Raw genomic sequence first — 22,605 nt, forward strand, 5'->3', positions numbered from 1 at the left:
GGAGGGCATTGCTTTAAAGTGAGAGGGAGAAATTTACGAAGCTCGTTGTTTTTTTTTACACACAGAGAGTGGTGGTTGCCTGGAACACACTGCCAGGGGAAGTAATGGAAGCAGATATGATCATAATGCGAGAAAGGCCTTCAGACAGACACATAAACAGGTAGGGAATGAAGGGATATAGAGAATTTGTAGGCAGATGTGCAGTTTAAGTTGGCATCATGGTCAACACAGATACTGTGGGCAAAGGGGCCTGTTCCTGTGCTGTACTGTTCGATGTTCTATGTTTTATGGTAGTTCCCTGTTCTGGAATATTCAGTCTCTGGATTCTGTCACTAACCCTGACAGTGATTTTCAGATTCCTTCAGTGCCATGCTGGTCCCTAGCACTATGTTATTCCAGTTTCATGTCCTTTTATGCAGCTCTCTGCTCCCTCCATTTCACCAGCTTCATATAATTTTTCATAGTTTCTTACCACATTGAAGGAGGCCATTTGGGCCATTGAGACATGCTAGCTCTCAGAGCATCCCCATTCCCTCACTTACTTTCCTGTAAACTATTCTGTCTCACATGTCAATCAATTCCACATTGATTCTCCCAGTAGTTACCTCTGCCTAGGGAGAAATTATAGTAGCCATTTAACCTAACAACGGTATGTCTTGGGATGTGAGAGGAAACCAGAGCATCTCAGGGAAACCCACATGGTCACAGGGAGAACATGCAAACTCCATGCAGACAGCATTGCAGGTTGGAATCAAACTTGGGTTTCTGGAACTATGATACTACAGCACTTCATGCTCCACCACTGAATGCACCCTGGAATTTTCTTGCCAGACATTTCCACTTTGCTCAGTCTCTCACCATCTCTGAAAGCCTTTCCAAATTCACTTTTTTCATCTGCTCTGCCTCCCCATATCTTTCCACTCCAACCTTTGTCATATGTCTTCAGGCATTTTGATACAGAAAAGGCCAAATAGAAGTGTAAATTCCTGTTTCTTTGGGTTCTGATTTCATTCTAAACATCGTATTGCTGTAAGGGAATGGCACAGACAGCATAAACAAACCTGGCTGAGACTGCTGTGACAAAGGACTCCCATTTGATTGCTTATTCACAAGTTGTAGATCTTGGGTCTTAGACGTCAGATAGTGTGAGGAAATGACATCATTCAGCTTCTTCTGGGCAATCAAGAATTCATCAGAACGTTTTGCTATCTGATAATAAAAACAAATGATAAATAGGTTTTAAAATGAAAATCAAAAATGAAGATGCTAGAAATCTGAATTAAAAACAGAAAATGTTAAAAAAAAACTCAGCAGGTTCTGATAAAAGGTCTTCGACCTGCAAGATTTACTATTTCTCTTTCTACAGATGTTGCCTGACCTGCTGAGTGCTTCCAGCATTTTCTGTTTATATTTTTAAAATGTTGATTGGATATGATTCAGAAAAAAAACAGCTGTTCTGACATAACACCTTCGATTACAATTTAAAATATTCCCTTACTATATGAAAGATAGATCAGGATAATTAACTAATTGAAGATATGAATGAATTTTTTTTAAATTCTATTTACAGCGTGGTAACAGGCCCTTCCGGCCCAACGAGTCCGTGCCGCCCATTTTAAACCCAAATTAACCTACCCGTACGTCTTTGGAATGTGGGAGGAAACCGGAGCACCCGGAGGAAACCCACGCAGACACGGGAGAACGTACAAACTCCTTACAGACAGCAACGGGAATCGAACCCCGATCGCTGGCACTGTAATAGCGTCGAGCTAACCTCTACGCTACAGTGCTGGTTTAGAAAAGTAGTACAGATAGTGGCAATTAAGTTAATGCAAAGTCATATTTCACAAGCTGCTGAGTATATGGCAATTAGTAACATATGGGTGAGTTTGTTCTGATAATATCTAGCATTTGTTTCATTTTTTTCTTTTAGAGGAAACCAAGAAGAAACCAGGCAGGATTTTTGTACAAATGGAATTTCATCACTCTGAATTTCTCAAGAGGTAAATATTAACCTCCTAGAGGCAAATGAAGCAACCTATTCACTTGCACCAGCTCAAAAAGATGAGTCCATATAAGTTAATAAATGTTTCTCTATGTAGGCATGTTAGCTTTGTGTGGATTGATGATCTAATGATACTATTTTCTAACTATCACAGAGACCAATCCTAAGTACATCTCACTAAATTTTATCAGCCTCTCACATTGATCACAGCCATTGATTTATAATCAAGCCAAATGATTGTGACATCATAGAATTGTCTCTGTTCATTTTTTCAATGACCCCTATCTATAGTTATTCTTACATCCACTTTTATAGTTAAATTGCTGCTATTTACTATTTTGAGGGTGACAAGCAATTGTTTATGACATGATGAGTTCAGATAAAGAGGTTTAGGGTATTCTTGTTTGATGTCAATCCCAATGTTCTTTACAAAGCATAAGTTCTTTGCATCTTAGAGAGTAGTCTGCCATCACTTCCAGTGGCTGATCTAAATTTCAAAAGTCAATGTCCCATTTAGGAGAAAGAGCAAAATGCTTGATATCACTTACCTCCTTTGAAAAGTTTGCAAACATTTCTCCTTCCCTTTCAGTACATTCTTGAATTTGTTTTCTTTCCTTAAAGCCTCTGTAATTACTTTGAATTTTCACCGCTGCTTGCTCTTTATCCCCTTTGGCAGTGCCTGGCTGTACAGTGGACCCCTTTTCTGACTCTTCACTGGCAAGAATTTCCTTTTGTGGCTGATGTGGTTCGTTGATAGCTTTTCCTCTTTCAGTGGTTTTACCTGGCACCTTGTTCCCTTGTAGTCCATTCCCCTCTCTGTTCATAGCTTGTACTTTTTCTTGACTTTGCTGTGCAGAATTTCCAATATTTTTTCCTCGATCAGGAAGCTTTCCCTCACGCTCCAGGTGTTTTCTCTCTCGGTGCCCACGATAGTTGCTCTGAATAACTTTTGCAGCTTTGTCCTCATCATCCTCCGCATTGGTTGCATTTGCAGCCTGACCTGACAGCACCCTTTTCTGGCTTTAAGATAAGATAAGATATCTTTATTAGTCACATGTACATCAAAACACACAGTGGAATGAATCTTTTGCGTAGTGTTCTGGGGGCAGCCCGCAAGTGTCGCCACGCTTCCGGCACCAACATAGCATGCCCACAACTTCCTAACCTGTATGTCTTTGGAATGTGGGAGGAAACCGGAGCACCCGGAGGAAACCCACGCAGACACTGGGAGAAGGTACAAACTCCTTACAGACAGCAGCTGGTATTGAACCCGGGTCGCTGGCACTGTAAAGTGTTACACTAACCGCTACACTACCGTGCTTACTATCTTCAGTCCTGAAGAAGGTTCCTGACCCAAAACGTTGACTGCCTGCTTTTTGCCATAGATGCTGCCTGGCCTGCTGAGTTCCTCCAACATCACAGTGTTTTTCATCTAGATTCCAGCATCTGCAGTCCTTTGTTTCTCTGCCATGTATATCACTTATGCCCAATTTTATTCCTCTTAAAAAAATCATGAAATTGGGCAAAGGTATGTTAAAAGCAGTGTGGATGCATTTTGCACGTAGAGTCACATGCTGAAACAGAACCTGATGGTTCCCATCATCAAGAGTGTCAGATCTTAAAGGCAAATCGAACTAGCTCAATTAGGCAACTTGGTCGGAATGGATGAGTTGGGCCGAAGGGCCTGTTTTCTGTGCTGTATGATTCTATAATTCTAAGTATAAATGAATACAAGATCAAAAAGAGCTTTTAAAAAAGGAAACAAAAATTAACTGAAACAGAGGAGCCAACAAACATAAAAAAGGATACTGTCCTATTCTGCCCTATTCTGCCCTGATGTTAGAGGATTTACCCTTTCCTTCTATCCTCAGTCCTGATTTGGTTGACTCAAAGGTGATTGTTATGGAAGGTCCAGACAGGAGAGGGGAATGTCCAGAAAAACAGGCAAAGAAACAAGAAAGCCACGGGGAGTTGGTGTGAAGTGTAACCGAGCTGCATAAATTACTCCAACTAATGGTTCAAAAGAGTACTTAAAGACTGGTCAGTGTACCAGTGATTGGAAGACAGAGCTTGGAAGACTGAATCAGCACCTCTGAAATAAACAGAACTTACATCCAGTGTTTGAAACCAGGCGTGGTGAAATGATGAAACATGATGACAATGCATGATTAGGTTACCTATATCTCCCTTCCTGTAAAGTGGTGGGGTTCAGCCTGGTTCTCCTTCCTTCCTGACAATCTGTACCCACTCTTGGAATATCCAGACAAGGAGCAGGGGATGTCCAATGAGAGAGTTCAGAAAGGTGCCAAGATCACCACACCTTGTGCAAGTAATCTCAGGATCCCATCAACACATCATTTCAGATTCATAACTTAGAAATGTCAAGTACTAGAGGTCATGCATTTAAGGTGAGAGGAGGAAAGTTTAAAGGCGATGTGCAGGGCAAGCTTTTTTTATACAGAGAGTGGTGGTGCCTGGATTGGGCTGCCAGGAAGATCTATGTTCCAAGATTCACCCTTTGGTTTCAGATGTCACTGTTACCCTCCTTAGTACACTCAAGATTCTAAAACACTCCAGGGTAGGCACTGATTTTGTACAATAAACTTCAACAGACACAGTAGATCATTTTACATATCAACACCCATAATAATAAGAAATCCAGAGAAATGTAGGAAGATGCAAAGCAATTCTATACTACTGAACAATTTCAAATTCTGGTCCTAAGAACCTATGTTTCATTTGTTTTCTATTTAATTACACAACTTACATTGGCTTATTCAAAACCTTTCTGTCCTTGTAGCCTCTGTAGTGGGCCTGGATCTTAACTGCGGCATTGTTCTGTTCTTCTAGCATCTCTTTGTATACTTTTCGGCTCAGATATCCTCTCGCAGCTGTTCAAATAAATGGTAAATATTCAGAATACAAAATCAAAGTCTCTCTTCCTTGTTTGCATTTTTGATACTTTATGTGCATTCTAAAAGGTATTTGACCAGATCTTGCTGTGAAATCCCAAATGTTCCTTGCAGAGCTGCTGACATTTACCCTCAGCCAGAGGAAGAAAGCTCAGGACTCCCATGCTGTCTGGTGCAGTAAAAGTAAGGCAGAGACGTGTGTGGGACAGAAGGCTAAGTTGCCTATTCTTCAACTAATGGTTCAAATGAGTACTTAAAAATTGGTCAGAGCGCGACTGATTGGAAGACTGAGCTTGGAAGACTGAATCAGCACCTCTGAAATAAACAGGAATTGAAGATTTACAACCACTGTTTGAAACCAGGCACTTCAATGCCTATCCTTCATCTGGATCTGAGAGTGAAGGGTCTCGACCTGAAACATCAACTGTCCATTTCCATCCACAGATACAGCCTGACCAGCTGAGATCCTCCAGCAACTCATTTTTTTGGTTGTGAACAATTTCTGGCCCAATAACTGATTATAAGTGCATCAGAAATGTTACAATGTTGTGCAAAAGTACCCACCAGCCTGAAGTCTAATTATTGTTTCCTCTAGTTTCTGTTTCTCACCTGTAATGTCCTTCCTCACTTTGTGCCCTCTATATGCTGAGAGAAAAGCAACATGTTAGACTTTTCTTTTTCAGGTATGTTATTGTTAATATGATGAATTAATCTTTGGCTGTTTGTATACACATTAAAGTACCTTGAACTTTGCACTAGAGTAAATGGCAAAAATGTGATTTTTAATGTGTCGTTCTGAATTATAGGTTTATCTTGCTGAAAAATAATCGATCAAGTATTTTAGAACTTGTTTTTTCTTTCTGTCTTGAAGGGTATATACTTGAAGTATTCACTTGCCTGTTAGTTCCACACACAGTGACTGACCTGCTGTATATTTCTTACTTTTCCTCTTTGTTTGCCACATCATTTACAGCTCTACTGAGTAAACTTCCCCTTCCTTGGCACTGGCAGAAACCCTTAGCCTCCAATCTTAAAAAGCAAATCCTGATGTTTTCTAATACTTCATTTTCCTTTTTTGCCATGCTGGTTATCCTGTAACCTCTGAAAGTGTGACTCCTGTATCAGGATAGCTTTGTATATTCCATCACAATGGAATTTATCAACTACACATTTTGTACAGAGCTTCAACTATATGATATCTTAGGGCATGCTAAAGCACTCGACAGCCAATGAAGTACTTCTGAAGTACAGTCATGTTTTTAAAAGGGGTCCCACAAATGTGCAATTTGAAAAGTGACTAAATTGAAACAGAAAATGTTGAGGTAGGCAGCATCTATGGTAAGAGAAACAGTTTACATGTAAGGTCTGGGACTCTTTGTCAGAGCTTTGAAAGAGAGAAAACAAGTTAGTTTTCAGAAGCAGAGAAGGTGGGAGAGGGATGGGTAGAACAAAAGGAACATCTCTGATAGGGTGAGACCAAGTGCATTAACCAAATGCATCAATATCTCAGAGGATCTATCTTGGGCCCAACGCATTGATGCAATCATGAGGAAGACACGACAGTGGCTCTACTTCACTAGGAGTTTGAGGAGATCTGGTATGTCATCAAAGACTCTTGCAAATTTCTACAGATATACGGTGGAGAGCATTCTGACTGATTGCATCACCACCTGGTATGGAGGCTCCAATGCACAGGATTGAATGAGGCTGCAGAGGGTCATAGCCAGCTTCATCACGGGCACAACCCTCCCCACCATCGAGACATCTTCAAGAGGTGGTGCCTCAAGAAGGTGTCGTTCATCACTAAGGACTCTCACCACCCGGGACATGCCCTCCTACTATCATCAGGGAGGAGGTACAGGAGCCTTAAGACCCACACTCAACCTTTCAGGAACGGCTTCTTCCCCTCCGCCATCAGATTTCTGAATGGTCCATGAACACTACCTCATTATTCCTCTTTTGCACTATTTATTTACTTTTGTAACTCATAGTAATTTTATGTCCTGCACTGTACTGCTGCTGCAAAACAACAAATTTCACTACGTATGTCAGTGATAATAAACCTGATTCGATTCTGATTCTGATGTACAGGTTGAAGTAGCAGTTAGAAGGACGTTATGTTTCTTTGTCTGTGTTATGTGTGTTAGTAGCAAGGTCGTGAGACATGCCTAGCAGGAAAGGTTTTACAAGAAGGAATAGAAAAACTGATCAAAAATGACGAGAGCCTGAATAGTCAGTTCTGATACAGATAAAAAGAAAGAGTGAGTTACCTAAAGTGGAGAATTCAATATTGGGTCTGGAAGGCTGCAACGTGCTCAGATGGAAGATGAGGTGTTGTTCTTCAAGCTTGCATTGGGCCTCATTATAACTGCACAGGAGGTCACAGGTAGAAAGATTAGAGAACGAAAGGGATGGTGAATTAAAGTGGCAGGCAATCAGAAGCTTGGGATCATACCTGTGAGCTGAAGGCAGGTGCCCCGCAGGAGATCATCCAATTTGCATTTGGTTTGTCCAGTGTAGTGGAGGCCACCTTGTGAACACCGAATGCAGTGCACTAGATTGGATGAAGTGCGTGTGAATCACTGCTTCATCTGGAAAGGTTAGAAGGAAGAGGTGAGAGGACAGGTGTTACACCTTCTGTGAGATGGGGATTGGTTGTTTGGGACAAAAGAGTGGACCAAAGAGTGATCCCTTCAAAATGCTGAAAGGGGAGGGAAACGTGTCTGGTAGTGCAACCTTGTTGAAGTTGGTGGAAATTGTAATGGATGATCTTCCTCTCATCATTCTCAGTTTTTCAATTTTCAAACGACTAGATAAATCAGGGGTGACCTGACAGAAGTATATAAGATCATGAGGAGCATAGACAGGGTGAAGCACATCATCTTTTTCCCAGGGAGGGCATGCTAAAAACAAGGGGGCATAGGTTTCAGATCAGTGGCGAGAGATTTAAAAGGGACGTCATGGGCAGCTTCTTCACACAATGGGTGGTGCGTATTTGGAATGAGCTGCCATAAATAATAATTGAGGCAGGTACAATAGCAACATTTAAAAGCTATCTCGATAAGTACATGGATAGGAGAGGTTTAGAGGGCCATGGGCCAAACGCAGGCAGATGGAACTAGCTCACTGGGCAACACGGTCGGCATGGACAAGTTGGGCCAAAGGGCCTGTTTCCATGCTGTTTGACTCTTTGACTCTAAATGATAATGGTGGTTGAAGAAGAATTATTGGTCCACTCACTGGATTCAACTTCACTGGCCACTTGAAAACAGTGATGTTGGAATATTTGCTTCCATAGAAGAGGAAAGGCGAACCTTTAATATGAATCAAAGAAACTTCAGCTACTGGAAATCTGAAATAAAAATAAAAAATGCTGGAAACTCTCAGCAGGTCAGTCATCATCAGTGGAAAGAGAAACAGGGTTAAATGTTTCAGTCTTGGGAAAGAGGAAACAAGTTAATATTAGGTTGCAGAGAAGGCTGGGGTCAGATGGAAAGGACAAAGGTGATATATTTGATAGAGTGTGGCCATGGGAATAAGTTACATAGAGCCTCCAGTCAGTTGGGTTACTGGGGCAGTTGCAGATGAAAATACAAAATAATATGATATGTTGAAAATAGCAGGTAGGTAGTACATACCCAGGAGGGCAAGGTGTGTTAATGGAGTGAGAGAAACTGAGCCAATATCACTTAAAAATGCCTTATCCAAAGGTCAGCAACTCTGACAGAGCAATATTGTACTTTAGTGTCCACCTAGATTTTGGGCTCAAGTTTCTGAGGTGCAGGCCAGACCCCAGAATATCCTGATGCATGGGCGATCATGTCACCAATAGAGCCATAGCAAGAATCTAGCATCAGACTCTTACAACTCTCTGACAGAGGGGATGGCAATTTCATCAGAAAACCAAAAGAGCAGTTTTTCAACACAGTTGCTATTTATCTTAAGTAAAACATGTTAAGAACAGAGTGCTCAAAAGGGACACAAACCGTGCAGTGAACTGTTTGAAAAGATTGAATTAAATTTAAATGCAATATTTCAGGGGACAGAACAATGAAATTATATGTTATTAAACCTGGAGATGGAATAAAAAAGATCAAATAATATGCACATTAGCAAGAGCAATATGTGCTCTATATATGCCTAATAAATAGAAGAATAGCTTGCATCAAATAAATTTTGGTATTTACGTTGTAGAGAACATAGTAATTTTGTAAATCTCTCAGAGGATGTGGCCATCAGGGACAAGGCCGATCCCCAAATACCTGGGAAGATGCTGGTGAGCGGCCTTCTTGAACTGCTACAGTCCTTCTAGTGAAGATACTCAAACAATGTTGTTGTGTAAGGGGCACCCCAATTTACACTCAGGGAAGAGGAAGGAATAGCAATATAATGTATAACTGTAATTGCATGGAGTGCAATGTAAAGTACTGCCTGAAGACCCATTCATGCCATTGCTTCATGCCAATGAATTTCAAAGTGTGGGTTGCAGCCTTTGGGTGGGCTGGATTATGTTAAATATTGGGTTGTCAAAACTGATTTTACTCATGGCTTGACCCAGCACAGAAGGTGTATTTTTAGACATATTCAGAGGCTTAGCCTCCACATCATTCTGTGCTGGAGAATTACATGGATTCACCACCCTCTGAAGGAAGAAAGCTCTCTTCATCTCAGCCCTAAATCTCTTGTCTAATTGCCTGTGCATTAGTTCACCATATCACAAGGTTATCTCTAGATACATTTTTAAAGTTCATGAAAATGGTAAACATAGACAGTTAAACTAATAGATCAACTTGTCTCTTAATTTTTTTTGAAGAGAATATCGTAAATCCAAACTCCTTTCTAGCCTTGCTAATTTTTAAGCCAGGCACATACTTTTTCCATTCAATGTATCAATGCTTACAAGAAATAATTAAGACTTATGGAATATGATATATTGCAAGCTCATTGTAGATTCAATGATTTTTGCAACATTGTATAGGGAACATGTAATGGAAGTTTGAAGATACAACAACACAGAGCAGAACCAAAGCCAAGACCAACAGTCTTAGACCTTATAGAAGACCATAAGATACAGGAACAGAATTAGGTCATTTGGCCCATCAAGTCTGCTATGACATAATTATGGCTGATTTTATTTTCAATCCCATTCTCCCACCTTCTCCCCATAACCCTTAACCCCCTTACCAATCAAGAACCTCTCAACCTTTGCCTTAAATATAACCAATGACCTGGCCTCCACAGCCCTCTGTGGCAACAAATTCACCAACCTCTGGCTGAAGAAATTCCTCCTCATCTCAGTTTTAAAGGGACATCCCTTTATTCTGAGGCTGTGCCCTTGAATCCTATGCTCTCGTGCTGATGGAAACATCCTCGCCACGTCAGGGTAGGCACAGTAGTGTAGTGGTTAGCATAATTCGCTTATAGTGCCAGCGACCCAGGTTCAATTCCAGCCACTGTCTGTAAGGAGTTTGTACGTTCTCCCCAGGTCTGCGTGGGTTTCCTCTGGGTGCTCCAGTTTCCTCCCACATTCCAAAGGCATACGGGTTAGGAAGTTGTGGGCATGCTATGTTGGCACCAGAAGTGTGGCGACACTTGTGGGCTGCCCCCAGAACACTCTATGCAAAAGATGCATTTCACTGCATGTGTTTCAATGTACATGTGACTAATAATGATCTTATTTTATCTTCTCTGGTAGGTTTCAGTGAGATCCCCCCTCATCCTTCTAAACTCAGAAACATCAAACCCTCCTCATAGTTAAGCCTTTCATTCCCAGAATTACTTTCCTGAAACTCCTCTGGACCCTCTTGAGGTTCAGCACATTTTTCCTTAGATATGGGGCCCAAACAAACCAAACTTATCAGAAACAGTGCCAAAGCAGAGAACATTTTCCATGATGGTGAAAGCAAAGCTAGTTCAAAAATTAATTCTGCTCTCAATCAGGATGACAAGTGTTAGATTTGAGTGTTTGACTACAGGCACATGCTGGCTAACCACACACTACAGAAGGAGAGAGGCCTGTGCTACTTGAAACATAGAACCAAAGAGTTGTGAGCACTAACCACTTATACAGGTTGCACAATACTAGTTTGCACAAGGGCCACAGGGCAATTTCTGAGAGGAGTTTACTAATCAACAAATTTAGGGAAGGTGGGTGAGCAGAGGTGGAAGTTGGTGACAATGGCTCCTTTAGGCCCCACAAGATTACTTTAAACATACCTTCCTGGACCCATTCTATTGCTTCATGATTAAAGCTGCGAGCTAAAATGAGAGCAACATCAATGGCACCCAGGTCTGTATATTCAAAGGAAGTGGGTCTCTTTCAGTATGCATGGGGTGGGGGGAACTAACTCCCATTAGATGCCCTTGCACCATGCTCAGTAAAGTGATTTTAACACAATTACTATTCCTTGCTAACAAATTAATTTCATTCAAACATACACCAATCACCGAGTTGGATCAACCTGAGGAAATTGATTACAGGCATGGTAAATCTGGTTCCAAATAGCCAAACAAGGTTTATACAAGAACACTAAAAACTTGGTGCCTCAAGCCTGCTGCACCATTCAATATGACCATGGATGATCTATGCTGGCCTCAACTCCTCCTCTCTGCAGGTTCCCATAACCCTCAATTCCTCAGACTTAAGCCTTTCCTGACTTGATCCTGAGACAAGAGAGGCAGGTACGTTAACAGCATTTAAAAGGTACTTGGACAGGTACATGGATAGGAAAGATTTAGAGGGATATTGGGACAAACAGGACTAATTTAGATGGGAACCTTGGTCGATATGGTGTTTCCATGCTGTATGACTCTTATGACTGAGTAATCTGAGAGTTAGTAACATGGGCAAAGATGAGGATTTACCAGACTGAATGGCAATTGCACTCTGCTGCCTCTTCTCCTGCAATCTTCTGTACCTTTTTGCCCCAAGCCAGCCTTTCACGTAGGCCTGCATCAGAACTATTCGATCCAGAAGTTCTTTTACCATGAGGTTTAGCAGTTCCACATGGTAGTATTTAAGAAACACCTGAGAGCAAAGAACAAGACAGTGACTAAGTTTCAAAACATATCAGGAGTGAAAAAGTTTTTAAAAAATGTTCATTTGTTGAAAAGATACTTGTCAACTGTAACACTATATTCTGCATTCTGTCATTGCTTTTCTCTTGTACCACCTCGATGTACTGATGTTTTGAAATTATCTGTATGGATGGCATGCAAAACAAACTTTTTCATTTTATCTCGGTACATGTGACAATAATAGACTAATTACCAATTACATTGGAATGGTTTATCAAAACAGTTCTAACAAAGATATGCTGCATTGTCAGAACTCTTTTAAATAATTAAGCTAAACTTTTAATCAAGATTTTATTTAATGGTGGCATTGGACTTTAATTGGCACTTGAGTAATTAAATTAGGCTCTGCCCAAAAAAAGGTTTACCTGAATTCCCTTAAACTCTCAGCAGTAGAAGCAGTTAATTTAACATCACCATCTGCACAATGTCTCAGTGGAGCAGGCTGGCAGCTCATCGTAAAACCAGAATTTTCTTTGTTAAAATTAACTGAATGAAATGAAAATCAAGGGGATTCTATAAAAGTGGTGAATCTGTTCCACTTGGTCACTGCCTAGTGAAGTTAAAAATTACTCCCAATGTGTTTCATTGTTTGCTGCCACTATTAAAAAACAATTGAAATGGTTTATCATGAACCTATCTAATTATGGAGGTAATCAAATATATTTTGTAAAGGCAAGAAACCAACAAATTGATGTTGGCCAGTGAATTACAAGTCCTGGACTTGACCATAACATGCCTCTGGGAAAATGTATCAGTGCAGGTTTCCGAGAATAAGCTTTATTACATTTGTCAGGTTATTTTGCTCTTGGATCTTGATTCCTTTCCATCACTGCCCAACTTGAAAGTTCTTGTATTATTCTACTCCATCCACAATCACGTTGTGTATGGTATCTTGATGATTACTGACGTCGACTCTCAGAGATGAGGCAAACAGCAAATAAAGAGGAGCATGATGCATTCCCATTTGGAACTACTCGATGACTTGCTTCCACAATAAAGGATTACAATACACAGATCAGCCTTGCACTACCAATCTCTCTTTTTGCTTCCCATTCAGCTCTTCCAGTACGTACGTACACTTTCCGAAACTAGGGCCAAAGTCTAGGCTTTTAGTTTTGCATCTGAAGGAGATTTGCTCTGGTGCTATCACTACTTTACAATGCAATTCAAAAATAACTTTTCAAAAACCTTTAAATGAAAGAATTATAATAATAATTTTATGAAAATATGGATAAAACCTCATTATTTCCAGATTTTTAGGAGACATATTGAAAGGAGCACCAGAGCCATTTCAGTTATGCTAAATTTGATAACACTTGCTACTTAAGGGACACTGTATCACTTTTGTAAAGGAGAATGTGCCATTGGGGACTGAGACTGATTCTGGGAATTTAGAAGGGGGGAGTGAGAGGTCAAATCAATGATAAGATGAGGTTGTGTGGGGTGACCTTTTTGAAATGTGCAAACTCTTAGAATCACACAACTCACCTGGCTTTAAACTAGCTTGGCAGGGAGATTGGAACCACAAAAGGAATTCAAGTAGAAACAAAGCAGGAAATGGAAGTCAACAAAACAGTAAGCAAAATAAATGGGTAGTGGAAACAAAAGGCAAACAACAAAAGGGGTCCAATATAGAACAAAAATGTTAAAATGTCAAAACTTAAGGTGACATATCTAAATGCTTGCAGCACTTGCAAAAATGCAGGTGAATCAATGGCACAAGTAGTATTTAATGGGTATGATCTAATTGGCATTAAGACATTACAGGATGACCAAAGCTGGGAGCTGAATGTTCAAGCATATTCAATACTGAGGAAGAATGAGCAGAAAGAAAAAGGAGGTGGCAGAGTAAGGGAAGAGAATAGTATGGTGGTAACAAATGATTTTGCTTTGACAGATTATGATGCAGAATTAGAATCAATTTGGGTCAAGCTAAGAAACAGAAAAGGACAGAAAACATTGGTAGGAGTGATTTACAGGCCACCAAATGTCAGTTGTGATATTGGAAATTGGGTAGTAAGTCACTGAAAGCCAACATTCATGTGCCACAAGCAGTTATGAAGGAATATGTTATGTTGCGCAAAATATAAACTACTGGAGGAACTCAGTGGGTTGACCAGCAGCTGTGGAGGCAAAAGGATAGTTGATGTTTCAGGTCAAGACCCTGCATTAGTCAACTATTCCCTTGCATCCACAGATGCAGCTCAACCCACTGAGTTCCTTCAGCAGTTAGATTTTTGCTCCAGATTACAGCAGCTGCAGTCTCTTGTGTCTCTGAATGGTATGTTGGCCTTTATTACAAGAGGATTTGAGTACAAGTATAGAGATGTTGCGGGCTGCCCCCAGCACATTCTACGCAAAAAGATGTATTTAACTGTGTCTTTCAATGTACATGTGACTAATAAAGATATCTTATCCAATTATGTTCACTCCTGGCAAATCTGCATCTGGAGTATTGTGAATTGGCCTGGTTTCCCTGCCCAAGGAAGAATATACTTTAGATAGAGGGAAATTACTGAAGATTCATCAGATTTATTCCTGAGGTGGTAGGTTTGTCATATGAGGGGAAATTAAACAAACTGGGTCTGTACTCTCTTGATTTTAGAAGATTAAGGAGTGATCTCATTGAAACAAAAAAATCCAATGGAATTTAACAGGCTTGATGCGGGGATGATACTTCCCCTGGATGGGGTGTCCAGAAGTAGGGATTATAGTCTCATAATAAATGTTTGTCCACTCAGGACAGAGATGAGGCTAGTGAATCATTAAAATTCTCTCTCCTACAAGCTGTGAAGGATAGATTTTTAGATATTAAAAGGAACATGGGGTTAATGCAGGAAAGTGACACTGAGGTTAATGATCAGCCATAATCTTATTGACTGGTGGAGCAGGCACAAGAGGCCAAATGGCCTTCTTCCACTTCTCTTCCTATGTTCTTAAAATTCAAGAGATTTTGAGTGAAAGATTATGCATGCAACAGAATGAACAAGTGGGAAATAAAATTAATGAATAACCCTACTTTGGTCTTCCCTAGGACCCAGTTGTCCAGTTTAGCTTTTTTCAAAATGGCAATGCATATCTCAGGATTCACTGGAGGTTCTTCAACTGACTTGAATGCAAGAAGGTAGTATCTGAAAATAAACACAATAAAGAGTAAACTGAAAGATGTTGGTGAATTTTATACCAGAGTTAAGAACTAATTTTACAAGATCACAATTGCTCTTGGAAATTTCCCATCCATGAAAATAAAGGGAAGGAATATTGCAGCAAACGTGTTGGGTCAGTGTGTTGCCCTGAAGCCATGGCACTGTATTTAAGGCTGCCTGCTCCTGCATTCTGTCTGTCATATCCAGCTGAGTGTGGTGGGCTGGGTTACAGATGCAGTGTTCCTCTACCACTCAGAATCATGCTTGGAATATGGGTGTATTCTACTTAATTCTCATCTACTGCTGCCACCACATTCAAAAGCAAGTCAAGCCACACAAAGGAAGGAAGTTTGAGATTATTGGAGGTTATCCCAGCCCCAGGACACCACTGAGAAATTCCTCATGGCAGTTTCCCAGACCCAATTATCTTTAATTGTTTCTTCAATAACCTTCATTCAATCAAGAAGTCAGACATGAGGATGTTTGCTGATGATTACACAATGTTCATTTCCAGTTGCAAATCTTCAGCAAAGAAAACAGTCCATGCCTTCATGCACTAAAATCCAGATAACATTCTGGTATGTGCTGATATCTGACCAGTAACATTCATGACACAAAAGTGATCATCACCAATAAGATATTCTAAGCACCTACCATTGACACTCAATGGCATTACCATCACTTAACATCTTGGATGTTGTCATAGAATAGGAACATAACTGGACCAGCCAGATAAATAAATAGCATGGCAACAAGAGTGGGTCAGAGGCTGGGTATCCTGTGGCGAGATACCTTTTCACCATCCACTAGTCATAAAGCAGGAGTGTGATGCAATACTCTCAACTGGCCTGAATAAGTACAGCTCCAACAACAATCAAGAAGCTGGACACTAGATAGGATAAAGGAGCCCACCTGACTGATAACCCATTAACCATCCTAAACATCGATTCCTTCAACAATGGGCATCCTGACTGAAAATGAAAAGTATCCTGACTGGTTGCATCATGGTGTGGTATGGCAATTCGAATGCAAGGAATGTTTGAAGCTGCAGAGAGTAGTGGACTCTGCCCAATATATCACTTCCACCCTATCATCAGATATATCTACATGAGGCGCTGCATTAAGAAGGCAACATCTATCATCAAAGATCCCCACCATCTGAGCCACGCTATCTTCTCACAGCTACCATCAGGTAGGAGGTACAGAAGTCTGAAGTCCCACACCACCAGTTTTGAGAACAGCTACTTCCCTTCAACCATTCAGTTCTTGAACCAACCTGCACAACCCTAATCACTAACTCAGTATAGCAACACTATGACCACTTTGATCACTTCGAACTACAATGGCCTTTTTTTTGTTCTAATTGTGTTCTTTCTTGTAAAAATTGTGTATAATTTATGTCTAATTTATATTTTTCTTGTGAATGTTGCTTATATGATGCTATGTGCCTGTGATGCTGCTGCAAGTAAGTTTTCCATTGCACCTGTGCATACATGTACTTGTGCATGTGACAATAAACTCAACTTTTGACTTTGACAATGGCTGCAGTTTGTACCACCTACAAAATGCACTGCAGGTACTCACCCAGATTACTCCATAGCATCTCCCAAACCTGCAACCTCTACCACCAAGGGCTTGCATGGAACACCACCATTTGTACATCCTCCTCCACACTATTCTGATTTGGAAATATATTCCTATTCTTCACTGTCTCTAAATCTTGGCACTCTAGACCCAACTTCAACATGGGAAAATCTTCACATAAAAAGACTGCAGCAATTCAAGAACAAAATTCATCATCACCTTCCCTAGGACAATTAGGGATGAGCAATAACTGCTGGCACTGGCAAGGTTATTCTGATCCTGAAAATGAAAAAATAGAAGCAAATTCCAAGTGAAAAGTACATGCCCTGATGCAGGGTTTCGACCCAAAATGTTGACAATTCCTTTCCTCCCACAGATGCTGCTCAACCCCCTGAGTTCCTCCAGTGAGTTGTTTGTTGCTCCATATTCCAGCATCTGCAGTCTCTTCTGCCTCTATTGGCACCATCTTTTTTCTCTTGATGTTCATAGATGGAATTGTCCCAAAAGCCCAAGTGGGCTGGTCCAAGTGACATGGAGGCAGCAGGAAGAAATCCCACCTCCATCATCTTGAGATGGTTTCAGAAAAAACCTGCTGTGTCATCAGGTGAACCTTCTAACGTTTTATGAAAACTGAGGACAGGCAGTAAATGAAGCTTTACCCAGAAGAAAACACATAACTGTGTCAGATATATCAATCACATCCATGCCAGCTTCCTTCCACCAGGGTTTTAGCAATCTCCTGGTTCTCTTGACATTTAGGTCACAAAGTTGCATTGCTCACCTCTCAATGAAATTTGCAAAGAGAATGCGGTGTGAATATCCTTGTCTACGGATTCGGGCTGTTTCCAGAACACCCGTGTATCGTAGCTGCACCAACACCTTTTCTTGATCAAACTTCTTGGCCTGGCGATCATTGTTCGGTTTGATGCAACGCACAAAATGAGGCAGCCCACCCACCATCTTGGAGAGGAGATCCATGAGCGAATACTGAAATTCAAACAGTCGCCAGCCACATTAAAGAGGTTTACAATAGATGTAAATTTTAAGGATCACAGTCACTTTTACCGAGAATTTTGATTACTTAACATTGATGGTTATCACAGGATATCTTACAACCAACCCAGAGGACAGGCAGATAGACTGAATAACATTTCAAAAAATGCTTCTCTGATAATCCAGCATTTATTGATATCAGCATCGAAATATTGTGTACAGGAGGTTAGAGGAAGTACCTATGACTGTCTAATTTAAGGGTACGAGTGCTACCACTGAGTCCTGGCTGCCAACCAGCATAAAACAGGCACACTTTCAGACTGAAGGTTTTCCCCACTTGTTTCTAAGTTTTTTATTTCAAGTTAATATTAATTTACTAACTTGTTAAACCTGATAATACTAAGAATTGTTTAGTAAAGTGAAGCACTAGAAAAGTAGGCTTTAGGAAACCATGAACCAGTAGCAGCAGTTCCATTCTTGGTATGCGATTATTAATTATATAATTAGCCTTGTTTCGGATGTTTTGAGTGTATAAACCTATGACCTGCAATCTTATGCTGCACTTTAAAAAGCTGGTGATACGGGGATGGCATTAAACAGGAAACTAGGGATGCAAGCAAGAGGGGTACAAACATTATCATGATGACTTTAATCTACATAGGCAAGTTTTTTTTTACACAGAGAGTGGTAAGTACCTCAAATATGCTGCCAGGGGAGGTGGTAGACACAGCTATGATAGCAATGTTTAAGGGGGATTTATACAGGCACATGAACAGGGATAGAGGGATACAGACCATGTATAGGCAGATGGGATTAATTTAGATTGGCTTCATGGTCAGAACAGACATGGTGAGCTGAAGGGCCTGTTCTCGTGCCATATTGTTCTATGTTCCAGACTGGTCAAACCATATGAGTAATCATTCTGAACATAACAGGCTATCATAGACTTGGTTTTTTTGCAATGAGAAAGAAAAGAAATAATAATCTTGCGAATAACCCTTTTGGGAAGAGTGAACATAACATGATAGAATTCTTCATTAAATGTAGAATAAAGAAGTAGAACCTAGGGTCTTTAATCTAATAAAGGAACTTATAAAGTATGATGCACGAATTGATAGTTTGGGGAAGTTTACTGAATAGATTGACAGCAGATAGGCAATGGGCAATATTTAAAGAATGTGTACATAAATTACAACAAGTATTCATTATCTGACATAAAAGAAAGTTGGGAAAGAAGGCCTAACCATTGCTTATGAAGGGAATTAGTGATAATATTAGATCCAAAGAGAATACATAAAATTTCCAGAAAATAATCTGCAGACCTGAGGATTAGAAGCAGTTTAGAATTCTGCAAAGGATGAAAAAAAACATTAATTAAGTGGGGGAAGATGGAATACGAAAGTGCACTTGTCAGGAGCAAGTAAACTGATGGTAAAAGCTTCTTTAAATATGTGAAGGGAAAAAGGTTAGTGAAAACAAACTTAGGTCTCCTATTGTCAGAAAAAGGGAAATTATAATTGGGAAGAAAGAAATAGCAGAACAATTAAACAGTTACTTTGGTTCTATTTTCACAAAGGACAACACGAATAACATCAGTTATGTCAAGGAATTAAGAATCCAGAGAGAGGGTTCGAGTTATAGAGGGAATTCGGTATTAGTAAAGAAATAGTGCTGGAGAAATTAATGGAACTAAAGGCTAACAAATCTCCATGGCCTGATAATCCACATGCCAGAGTACTAAAGGAAGTACTAAAGGTCTGGAAACAGTGGATGTATTGGTGGTCATCTTCCAAAATTCTTTAGACTCTGGGGAAGTTCCTGGCAAATGTAATCTCACTGTTTAAAAAGAGGAAAGGAATAAACAAGGAATTACAGACAAGTTAGCCAAGCTTTGAGAAAATGCTCAAATTCATTAAAGAACATAGGAACATAAAAAATAGGAGCAGGAGTAGGCCATCCGGCAGTCGAGCCTGCTCAGCCATTCAATAAGATCATAGCTGATCTGACCATGGACTCAACACCACCTACCTGCCTTTTCCCCATAACCCTTAATTCCCCTGCTATGCAAAAATCTATCTAACTGTGTCTTAAATATACTTAATGAGGCAGCCTCTACTGTTTCTCCATGTTGAGAATTCCACAAATTCACTACTCTCTGAGAAAAGCAGTTTCTCCTCATCTCCGTCCTAAATCTATTCCCCTGAATCTGCAGGCTATGTCCCCTCATTCTAGTCTCACCTACCATTGGAAATAACTTTCCTGCCTCTATCTTATCTATCTGTTTCATAATTTTATATGTTTCCATGAGATCCCCTTTTATTCTTCTGAATTCCAGCCAGTATAGTCCAGGTGACTCAATCTCTCCTCATAAGCTAACCCCTTTCATCTCTGGAATCAACCTGGTGAACTTCCTCTGCACTGCCTCCAGTACATCTTTCCTCAAGTAAGGAGACCAGAACTGCAGGCAGTACTCCAAGTGCAGCCTCACCAGTACCCTATACAGTTGCACTATAACCTCCCTGCTCTTAAATTCTATCCCTCTAGCAATGAAGGCTTCATTTGCCTTCTTGATAACCGGTTGCACCTGCAAACCAACCTTTTGTGATTCATACACAAGCACTCCCAAGTCCCTCTGCACAACAGCATGCTGCAATCTTTCACCATTTAAATAATAATCTGGTCTTCTATTTTTTCTCCCAAGTTGGATGACCTCACATTTACCAACATTGTGCTCCATCTGCCAGACCCTTGTCCACTCTTTTAACCTACCTATATCTCTCTGCAGACTCTCCACATCCTCTGCACAATTTGCATTTCCACTCAATTTAGTGTCATCAGCAAACTCAGGCCACTCTTCCAAATTGTTAATATATATCGTGAACAGTTGCGGGACCAGCACTAACCCCTGTGGCACCCTGCTCACCACCGATTGCCAACCAGAGAGAAACCCATTTATCTCAACTCTCTGCCTTCTATTGGTTAACCAATCCTCTATCCATGATGATACATTACCCCCAACTCCACGCATCCTTGTCTTATGGATGTTTTTTATGCAGCATCTTATCGAACGCCTTCTGGAAATCCCATACAACATCCACCAGTTCCCCTCTATCCACTGTGCTCATGATATCCTCAAAGAACTCCAGTAAGTTTGTCAAAAAGGACCTGCCCTTCCTGAATCCATGCTGTGTCTGCCTGATGGAACCACTTCTGTCCAAATGTCTCACTACTTTTTCCTTAATGAGAGCTTCAAGCATTTTCCGACTACAGACATTAAGCTAACTAGCCTATAGTTACCTGCCTTTTGCCAACATCCTTTTTTAAACAGTGGTGTGACATTTGCTGTTTTCCAATTTCCCAGGACCTGCCCAGAGTCCAGATAACCTTGGTAAATTATCACAATCGCCTCTACTATAACTTCCGCCATTTCTTTCAGTACCCTGGGATGCATCCCATCAGGACCAGGGGACTTGTCTACCTTTAGGCCCACTAGTTTGCTCATCACCACCTCTTTAGTGACAGTGATTGTATCAAGGTCCTGACCTCCTATTGCATCTATAACATCTCTCTCTGGCATGTCAGACACGTCCTCTACCATGAACACTGACACAAAATAATAATTCAAGGCCTCGGCCATTTCCACATTACCCAATATTAATTTCCCCTTCTCATCTTCCGAATGACCTATGTTCACTTTAGCCACCCTTTTCCACTTTATATAATAACAAAAACTTTTACTATTTGTTTTTATATTTTGTGCCAGTTTACTTTCATAATCTATCTTCCTTTTCCTTATTGCTTGCTTAGTGGTTCTTTGTTGCTTTTTAAAGCTTTCCCAATCTTTCAGTTTCCCACAACTCTTGGCGACTTTGAATGCATGAGCTTTTAGCTTGATGCCTTCTTTTATTTCTTTAGTTATCCAAGGCTGGCTCTCCCCATCCTTACTGTCCTTGCTTTTAACTGGAATATACTTTTGTTGAGCACTGTGAAAAATCTCTTTGAAAGTCTTCCACTGTTCCTCAACTGTCCCACCATGTAGCCTGTGTTTCCAGTCTATGCTAGTGAACTCCTCCCTCATCCCATTGTAGTCTCCCTTGTTTAGGCATAGTACACTGGTTTTAGAACAAACTATTGCACCATCATTTGTATGAGAAATTCGATCATACTATGATCACTCTTTCCAAGAGGATCCCTAACTACAAGATTGTTAATTTTACCTGTCTCATTGCACAGGACCAGATCTAAGATAACATTTTCCCTTGTAGGTTCACTGATATGCTGTTCAAGAAAGCTATCACCGATGCATTCTATGAAGTCCTCCTCAAGACTACCTCGACAAACTTGATTTGCCCAATCTATGTGGAAGTTAAAGTCCCCCATGACAACTGCCGTTTCATTCTTACATGCATCAAATATTTCTTAGTTTGTTACCTGTGCCACTGTAATGTTATTATTTGGTGCCTATAGACAACTCCCACCAGTGATTTTTCCGCTTTGCTATTCCTAACTTCTGCCCATATGGACTCAACGTTCTGCTCCCTGGATCTTATATCGTCTCTCACTATCACCCTGATCTCATTCTTAATTAAAAACGCTACCCCACCTCCCTTACCTTCCTGCCTATCCTTTTGTATTACCTGATACCCTTGGATATTTAATTTCCACTCATCTCCATCCTGCAACCATGTTTCTTATAAAAGATGCAGTAACAGAACACATGGAATGCAGTAACTGGATCCGACAATATCAGCAGGGATTGGTGAAAGAAAAACCATGCTTAACAAATCTATTGGAGTTTTAGGATCATAGAGTCATGCAGCACGGAATCAGGCCCTTTGGCCCAACTGGTCCATGCCGACCAAGATTCCCATCTAAGCTATTCCCATTT

At 40.5% G+C, this 22,605-nt stretch overlaps 1 protein-coding gene across 1 annotated transcript in view; it reads right to left on the reverse strand.

Moving 5' to 3' along the window:
• The window catches only part of myo3a (myosin IIIA), a 180,065-nt gene that overhangs the window by 67,481 nt on the left and 89,979 nt on the right, over positions 1-22,605 (reverse strand). Inside the window, exons 18-23 of the mRNA XM_052016177.1 lie at positions 17,506-17,684; positions 15,014-15,125; positions 11,782-11,944; positions 4,773-4,896; positions 2,554-3,025; positions 1,062-1,209 (exon numbers count right to left, since the gene is read on the reverse strand). Of these exons, the coding sequence (XP_051872137.1) occupies positions 1,062-1,209; positions 2,554-3,025; positions 4,773-4,896; positions 11,782-11,944; positions 15,014-15,125; positions 17,506-17,684 (1,198 nt within the window). The remainder of the gene's footprint in view (positions 1-1,061; positions 1,210-2,553; positions 3,026-4,772; positions 4,897-11,781; positions 11,945-15,013; positions 15,126-17,505; positions 17,685-22,605) is intronic.

This window comes from Pristis pectinata, chromosome 5 (assembly GCF_009764475.1).
Source record: "Pristis pectinata isolate sPriPec2 chromosome 5, sPriPec2.1.pri, whole genome shotgun sequence".
NCBI lineage: Eukaryota > Metazoa > Chordata > Chondrichthyes > Rhinopristiformes > Pristidae > Pristis > Pristis pectinata.